Source organism: Notothenia rossii, assembly GCF_949606895.1.
Source record: "Notothenia rossii genome assembly, chromosome: 4".
Taxonomy (NCBI): Eukaryota; Metazoa; Chordata; class Actinopteri; order Perciformes; family Nototheniidae; genus Notothenia; species Notothenia rossii.
Window position 1 is genome coordinate 72,472,546 of NC_136902.1, and position 8,993 is coordinate 72,481,538.

At 39.3% G+C, this 8,993-nt stretch overlaps 1 protein-coding gene across 1 annotated transcript; it reads left to right on the forward strand.

The window, feature by feature from the left end:
* The first annotated feature begins 309 nt into the window (after window positions 1-309).
* Window positions 310-8,726, forward strand: tada2a (transcriptional adaptor 2A). Its single transcript, XM_079678306.1, has 12 exons — window positions 310-471; window positions 934-1,037; window positions 1,119-1,178; window positions 1,265-1,356; window positions 1,756-1,913; window positions 2,676-2,764; window positions 2,991-3,063; window positions 3,164-3,227; window positions 4,682-4,725; window positions 7,329-7,439; window positions 7,830-7,901; window positions 8,565-8,726. Exons 1-12 carry the CDS (start codon window positions 447-449, stop codon window positions 8,699-8,701), a joined length of 1,029 nt encoding a protein of 342 aa, XP_079534432.1. The 5' UTR covers window positions 310-446; the 3' UTR covers window positions 8,702-8,726.
* Window positions 8,727-8,993: the final 267 nt, after the last annotated feature.

Consider the following 8,993-nt stretch of genomic DNA (forward strand, 5'->3'; position numbering starts at 1 on the left):
ACATAACAGCGCCTTCCCCAAACTGTTTCCACAAAGTTGGAAGCATAGAATTGTCCAAAATGACTTGGTAAGATGAAGCATTAAGAATCCCCTGGCAATGGGGCTGAATGAAACACCTGAATTAAATGATTAAGAGGATGCTTTTGTCTCTGTATACTATATGGACAAAAGTATTGGGTCACCTACACATTACAAACACTTTAATTCAATGAGTAAGAGTCGTGTCCGATTACTTTTGTCTATATACACCATAGACAAAAGTATTTGGTCACCTACACATTTACACCTACAGGAGCTTTTGTGACATCCCATCCCTTAGACTCTAATACTTCTCCTTTTCCAGAGGATGGCAGTAATGCAACACTAGGACTCCAGAAACCTTCAAACCTCAAAGGAGAAGAAGAGCATCATTTATTCTGCTTTTATTTGTGATAAAACGTTGTCTTATGGATCGTTTGGCATCTTTTGGAAGTAAGTATCGGAAGTTAATGTTACCGCTGCAGCTTTACACTAAACACACTGCTTGTTTCTAAAGTTACCTATAGTTTGCCACGTTAGCTTCGTTGCAGCTAGCATAGTTCTGCTATCGTTAGCACATAGCGTACTCACATGCCGCAATTTAATAGATGTTTTGACTATAAACAGTCCGTTTTCTATTTTATTGTAGACATGTTCGACACGATATGCTGTTAAGTTGAGATATTTAGACCTAATGTTAATTTAGCTCTCATAAGTAGCGTTAGCATCGAAGCTACCGTTATAAGCAGTGGTTTGTTTACATTAGCACTGCTGGCTATCACTTAGGGGCCACTTTAAGATACATTTGTAGAAATAGTCATTCTCTGAGTGTTCAGTTTTCATTTGAGCTAATAATGATATAATAGTTTGCCCTGTTAGTCGGCAGTGATTAATCACTAATCATGTCCATTTCAGATGATGTTGATAAACCACCATGCAGAGGATGCTCATCCTATCTAACTGAGCCTTACATCAAGTGTGCAGAATGTGGACCCTTACCTTTTCTACTCTGCCTCCAGGTGAGTAGACAGTAAATGCACACACATTTTTATCAGAGCTCTTGTTAATTCCTAGATTGAAATTGAATGTTTTAATTTCAGTGTTTCACCAAAGGATTTGAACTCAAGAAGCATGAGAGTGATCACAAATATGAAATCATGGTAAGTTACATTCAAACACGTCTTGCATACAGATAATCACCACACTCAGGCATTGTATTTACCCTCACTTTGTACTCATAAAACAGACATCAGACTTCCCTGTGCTGGAGTCTGGGTGGTCGGCACAGGAAGAGATGGCCCTCTTGGAAGCAGTCATGGACTGCGGCTTTGGAAACTGGTGAGTGATTTGTAACTTTTTCAGTTTATTATCTTGGTCAGATGGTCTCAAGATTAATTTAAGGACTGATTTGCCTAGATGTAATCTTAATCTCCTCCCTCACATTTAATCTTCATTTAATTAGACAACAAAATATATATTTTGCAGACTGACATATTTTAATGAATTTTTGAAAATGCTTTTTAAGTGTTAAAAGCTTGCAATTAAAACAATAATTTAGTGGGATCAATTTCGTTTTCTGAAATCTTGAGTGAAGGACCTTTTCAGTTAGCATCAACATGGATCAACATATGTTTCAATAACACTGTATTGTGTACTTTACTATTTGATATGTACTACTTATATATTGCTTTACACTTACATTTGTATTTGTTCATTTCTTCATTTGTTCTTCTGCAGGCAGGATGTGGCATATCAGATGCGCACTAAGACCAAAGAGGAGTGTGAGAGCCACTACATGAAGAATTTCATCAACAATCCGCTCTTTTCCTCCACTTTGCTCAGCCTCCGAAAAACAAAAGACTCCCGCTTTGCAGAGGGAGCTATTCCTTTTAAACGTCAGTATCCACATCATCTGCCTCCTTCAATACGGTTTTCACTAATGTTTCAGGAAGAATAAGACGCAGCAATTTCAGTAGTTATTCTCTACTCACATCTCCACAGAAATGTAGCAAACAGACAATCACATAAGTTGGTTTAGTTATCTGTTTCCATTCCCAGCCTTGTAACTTGTCTGCATTAACATGAAGCAGTATACTCTCTCGCTGGTTTTTGGCACTTAGAAGCCACCAGAAGAAAGGTTTACATTGAAATAACAAAGTAAATGAAATTAGTAGCCTGAGAGTCACTGACCATTTAGAGAGAAGCAGTTGGCGAGTCAGGAACTTTCTCAGTTTCTAGTTGGCTTTAGGTCTCCATCTGTCGTTCTCCACCTGTAATGTTCACTGAGCAGTTAGCAAACTCAAGGCAGAGAAAAAACTGATATTTCTAATGAATACTGTTAGCAATGTTAAAGAGCATCTTGCAGGTTTTTATTTATTCTACATTTATGCTTAAACTTGCTTGAAAATTACAATTAAAAAAGTGAATGCAGGATTTGATATGTTTTACGAGACATAAGGGCAGGAATTCAGAGGGAAAGGAGCAATTTTGAGCTCTGCTCTTAAAAACGGCTTTTTTTTAAGGTCATACGTTAAACGCGTCATATTACACCATATCTTGGGAGACTGTAGCAAGTGGCTAATTCTTGGTTTTATGCATACTACTAAGATTTATTTTTTATTCTAAAGTGCTAATAATGTGTTTCTCTGATGTTACAGCCACTGATGATCCCCCTCGGCCCACTTTTGACTCAGTGCTGTCCAGAGACATGGCAGGATACATGCCTGCCAGAGCAGACTTCATGGAGGTGAGGGGATACGTGTTTCCTTATCATCTGTGTTCTAACAATGGCGACTCATTATTACATTTAATAAAGACAGTTACTCATGCCCTTATTGCCAATAGTTTGCTTTCACCCAGACTTATTTTCTTACATGAGTACTGATCTGAGATCACTAATCAGCTAAATGTAAACAGGAATATTAAAATTGAGCCACAATCTTATGTAAATAATTGTTTCATTGTCCTGATAGGAGTTTGACAACTATGCGGAGTGGGATTTAAAAGATATCGACTTTGTTGATGATGATTCGGACATCCTACGTGGTGAGTAGAATTCTAATAACATTTGGGAAAATACTTTTTTTTAAATAGAAGATAATGATTTGAACTGCAATATTTCCTCATATGTACTATTCTCTTCCAGCTCTCAAGCTGTCTGTTGTTGATATTTATCATTCAAGACTAAAAGAGAGACAGCGGAGAAAAAAGTAAGTCCTTTTTTTCTCCATCAAATCATGAACATAGAATTGATGTACTCTGCATCATGTAATGACCCCTGTCTGTCATCAGATGGCACTGTAAGCCTCTACATTGACCTTTTGGAGCCTAATTTCTCACAGATATGTATCATGCTTTCAGGATGAATTAATTAATTTTATACTGAATTAAAATGTACAAGGCAAACAATTTAGAAATCAGTCTGAACTTTATTTATATTCATTAATTCGAATTGACATGCTAATATATTAATCGTTTTTACTCTAAAATCTATTATTATTTAGTTTTGCTGCACATTAAAGACAAAAGTCCAGGGAGACTGGGGTTGTTCAGCACAGTGATTATTGTTGCATATTTAAACCTGTTTTCAGGTTCTAATTACAAGCCACAGGGAGTCAATCAGGTGCAACACACAAGCTGTGAGATCCTCTATTTAAAATGGAATATGTTTGGAAATGGGGAGAATTTGCTGTTGAATACTGCTAATGTTACCATGTTTCTCAGTTGAAGGCATGCAAAGACGGTGGCCTCTCTTCGTTTTGGGAAATTTTCAAAATCCCATAGAATATGTATGTTGCACAATAATTGGATTCACAAAACCTAAAAACATAGTACAAGTAAATATTCAAAATACACCATTAGTGACTTTATAGTCAATTATAGAAAGAAAAGCCATCACTAACTACTTATACAGATAGTCAACTAAATCATGTTTGTTATAAATTTAACACATAACAGTTCCATAATACCACAAACTACATTGTTCCAAATGATCATACAGTTTAAGTTACATCTCTCAAAACTGAACATCATAAACTTCATGACGGTAGGATATTATTAAGCTAAGTGTACTAAATAAAGGGTCTACTGCGTGTAATTAGCATGTGTTTTGAACTATTGATCAAACAAAACAAGCCGTTACAAGAGGTGGGATGGAATGATGGATAATTGCAGCCCTATTCACTGTTAATTTTCTATAAAGAATAAATGATTTGCACTTGAAGCTGTTAATCAGTCGGTGTTATTTCTTGGAGGATCTCCTCCACTTTCAGCCTGTCAGCCGGCATTCTGGAACATCCATCATCCATCACTAAATCAACTTTAAAGAGTTTGTGCCCCCCGAGCACAGTGAATGGCATGTGTGTTTCCAAGTTCCCTCTTTCCAAGGTCCTTATTTCATCTCTGGTAGCTTGTCAGAGGGGATCCACGCAATTAACACGGGCCGAGACCCTCTCACCTGACCCCTGAACCTCAGAGTACACTTATAAAGGGAGAACCTTTTTGAACTAACATCACCAAGCTGCTGTGTACAAGACAGATGATCAGTATATGATGGGTTTTCAATGGTTTTAATTGCATATGGCTAAACACCAGGTTTACTGTTGCAGAGCAATCAAAATATTGCATTTGCATAATCATTAATCTAAATCTCCGTTTCTTTCAGGGTAATCCGAGACCACGGGCTGATCAACCTGCGCAAATTCCAGAGTAAGTGCCACTGTGAAACTTACACGGGCTCTGCTGCGACAGTATTCATAGCAACTCAGCGAGGCATCTGATATCAAGCAGCCAAATTGCTGCTGAGGGTTTCTAGGGATGCATGCAAACAGCTTTGGTGTATTAACCACCGTCAACCTCTATGGCCCCTCGGGTGGCTGAAGTGTGGCAACAGATCTCGTGTTTATGATCAGGGCTGCGAATAGTCTGTGGGCCAGAGTGTGCCACAGCATAATTGCTTCTCTGCAAGTAGATCCCCGTACGATGAGCGATGCTGCCATAATGACTGAAATGCAGGGAGCTGGGTTTATTGATCCACCTGCCACAGGTTGGATTTCAGCGAGCTCTGTAATGTTATTCTTTGCATCTCTTGGGTTTTTGCATTAGAGGTCAGACAAACGGCGAGGTTTTTAAAAAATTTTTTTTTTTTACTATGACCGACCACCCATCCCATCGTTTTATCTCCACGTGTTGCTCTGTGAAATTAACTGAGGTTTGGAAGTTGAAGAGTTCTCCCCACATCTTTTATTTATGTATCCTCAAGCCTGCAGTTAGACCGGCTCCTTTTCCCCTCCCTCCATTCCCTCATCGCCCGAGTCTTTTTAGACAAAAGGAACTCAAAGTAGCTTTAGAGCGGCAGACTCGTTGTCATGGAGACTGTCAAAGACGGTGTGCTTCTGTGTGTGTGTGTTTGTGTGTGTGTCACATGCCATAATGGAGGCAGTATCCGAGCCCCGGAGGCTCACAGTGTCATGTCTCAGGGAGTGCAGGAGGTTGTTGCATTAAAATATTCAAGACAGTTTTTTTTTGTGTGTGGTCAGTGAAGGGGTGTAACCAGATGCCTGTACTACGAAGCCGGTTCAACCTAACCCGGATATGTTTGAGTTAGCCGGTTGGCCTAATCCAAAACATTTGTGCTCTCGCTAAGTGGTCCTACGACGCGTGTTATCAAGTGGATCGCTCAAGCCAGCCGTGCCCTCTAGTTAGGTAGGCGTTTACATGAAAGGGGTGGTATTTGGAGCATTCGACCAATCACAAACATGGACAAGCGTACTGACAGCGCAGCGCGTCATACTTCCTGAATTAAAAGTCAACTATAATATTAGACATATGAAGAAGTTAAACTTTAAACATCCATGACTTAAACACTTTATCCAGGATAAAAGCCACATAGTTGCACCTGCAAGGTGAATACAGCTGGTAAAAGAAAAAGTGTTTTAATGCGTACATTAACAGGTTTATGATATCACTGCCCTGTCTAAGACACGATCTGACTTTAATTACATTTGACTCGAGTGCTTCGTCAACTTAATGTGTTGCTTTAAATAATACTTCTGCTAACAGTATGTGACACTGTGAGTGTTGCACGGCCAGATACGGCTCAGCTGACTCAGATAAGGAAATATATGATACATTATGATGTTATATGAATGATAATGGGACACATTGACGTCTGCACTCACAGTGCCGCGGACTGTAGGCCTATGTAATGTTACTATGATCCGGTTACTTATGTTGTGGCAGATATTTAAGTAAGCTTTCTTAACGCTAATGTTATAATAGTCAGATTGCTCTGCAGATGGGAGGTGATATTCTATTAATTTTCACATTCACACAGTCTGTGATTTTTGCCAGCCGTCTTTCTGCAACGGCATTTTAAACTGTATTTCCTTTGTCCTGTAATATGACTTGATCGCTTTAAACTCCGCACACTGAGCTCTGATTGGTCAGCAGGCAGTGCTTTCACTGAGTTAATGCAACCTAACCTGCTCCGGAGCAGGTTAGCCGCTCAGCATAAGTTACCATGGAGATCTAGCCCACTAAAAAGAGAACCAGCAACTTACACACACACACACACACACACACACTCACACTCACACTCACACTCACACTCCTCACACCTCTGGCTTCTGCACTTGTCTGTTACTCAGCAACACGAGCAATGCTGGAGACAAACGCAACATGCTCCTGAGAGTGAGCTAAGTGGTGGGGAATACACAACTGCTGAGCAAATATCAGGGAGCGGTTTGTTGCTCTATCTGAGGTTTTAAAATATTTGCCTTCTTCAGCTTTTGTAACTAGGGTCCTTTTGTAAAGGAAAATAAATCTACAATGAATTACACATTCTGGCTCTGATTAACACTTAGCTAAAATGGCTGCAATTACTGATGAAATGTGAATCTCTGCTCCCTGTTTGGATGTTGAAAATTGTAAAACATTCATGACTAGATATCGAGGTAAAACATTACCCGTAAGCCCCACAGAGTCAAACAGTAGTGCTTTCAGAGATACAATTCTGAAGCTGAGCCGATGACATGGCTAAAGACTCTTACTATTTTTAAAAAGAAGTTGCAAAGGATTGCATGTTTTTGCTGTGTTGGGCTGAGTTGTGCGTAATCGTCAAGCCCTGTGTGTTGTTGCTAGCAGTTTGATGCAATGACCAATATCTTAAGTTAGCACATAGTTAGGAGATGTCGTTTATGGGAAACATAAAGAGAAAACGTATGTAAATAGGTGGATTTGTATTTAATGTATCTATTATATCTTTGTTCGTGTCTTCTGTCCACTCACTTCTCTACTTCTCTCTCTTCCAGTGCTGGAGCGATGTTACCCAAAGGAGGTGCAGGAGCTGTACGATGTCATGAAACGCTTTGCCAGAGTGGTTGGGCCGATTGAACATGACAAATTCATTGAGAGTCATGCATGTTAGTATCTGCCTGAGTACACATGAATAGTTTCTGGGAGTCAGTCACAGAGAATTCATTTAACCACTTCTTTCCAGCTGCCTCAACACTACTGACGATTGAGGCTTCAATTGATGTTGTGTTTTTATTATTGTGGGAAGGCAATGTCAGACTGCTTCCTTCTCTTTTACAAATGAAAATCCAACAAGAAGATAAGATGTCCTACTTTTCATACACACTCCCAAAGAGGGTTTTTACCTTTGGGGAAAAACTCTCATTGTTAGAAGTGGAATCAATGTCTTTATCTAAATAATCCACTAAATCTAAAGCAAATGATCACATTTCCCCACACTGTCAAGATTTTTATTTTAAATGTATCAATAATATTCCTTCTTCTCCTTTTTCTTTCAGTGGAGTTTGACTTGAGGAGAGAGATCCGCAGGCTGAAGGAGTACAGGAAGGCAGGAGTCAAGTCTTTCTGCAGTGAGTCTGTTTTTCATTCCGCCATCAGTTAAAGATGCAAATTACGTTTCCATTTGAGCTGAAGTTTTTAATTTGAATTTTGCTTTAAATGTGATGTTTTAATTATTATTTATAGCAGCATCACAGTGTATAATTATTAGGAATTTATAATGTTTCGCTAGTTTGCCGAGCTTTGCACAGATTGAAACTGATTATTGTATTTCTATTCATCTAGTTTGTCAGAAACGCTTAGAATTTCTGGCATAGGCATATATTGGCCTAACTTTTTAATAAAATAGTAGCGTAGTCTAACCTGTCTAAACTCCCAATAATCACTTTCAGAGGGTGCACAAACCTGTGATTTTTAATAACCAAGTTACCTTAAATAGCAACCACAACCAAAATGTTATATCACCCAGACTTTTTATTAAATGGCAGACTGCAAAACTATGTTGTACACCATAAATTGACGAGTCATGTTTCCGATTATGACACGGTAGTCCCCTTTTTAGGGGCTACTATCTGCAGTGGAAAACAAAGTAGAAAAATACCTTTTATCAAAATGAGTTGTCAAGACGAAGCCTGCAGTGGAAATGAGACATTGGTCCCTACCCTGAACAAACTTTTTTTAAAGTTCCGCTCTCATGAAGTCTCTACTGACCTCTCTGTGTTTCCAACTCTCAGGCGCCAAGGTGTATGAGCGGGCGAAGCGTATGCGTGAGGAGGAGCGGAGGAAGCGGACCATGCTGTGTGACGTGCTGCAGTACATCCAGGACGGCAGAGCCTGCCAGCAGTGGCTCAGCAAACAGGCAGCAATGTGAGACTTCCTGCTTGTTATCCAGTGTGTAACAGGAGGGCTGCTAAAGAATCGCTGAACTCCGTCATTACACAAAAATACGGCAGTCATTCATGTTACTGTGCACTTCAGTCTCTTCGGTATTTTTAGTCATTTTAATGTGACGCAGCTCAAAAAGTATTTTCTGTGTGTGATATCCAAGGTCCTTTAATCATCGACGTGAAAGAAAATCTTGAATGAGATGATTCATGTGTTTTGGATGACGATCCCAGTGAGGTTAAAGAATAGTGGACAAAGCCCAGGAGTAATAGTGTTGG

Bases quoted from the DNA above. Each gene is read 5' to 3' on its own strand.
- tada2a (XM_079678306.1), top strand. From the start codon at position 447: ATGGATCGTTTGGCATCTTTTGGAA. The intron at 1,038-1,118 runs GTGAGTAGACAG...TTTTAATTTCAG, and splicing joins CTTTTCTACTCTGCCTCCAG to TGTTTCACCAAAGGATTTGA. The intron at 2,765-2,990 runs GTGAGGGGATAC...TTGTCCTGATAG, and splicing joins CCAGAGCAGACTTCATGGAG to GAGTTTGACAACTATGCGGA.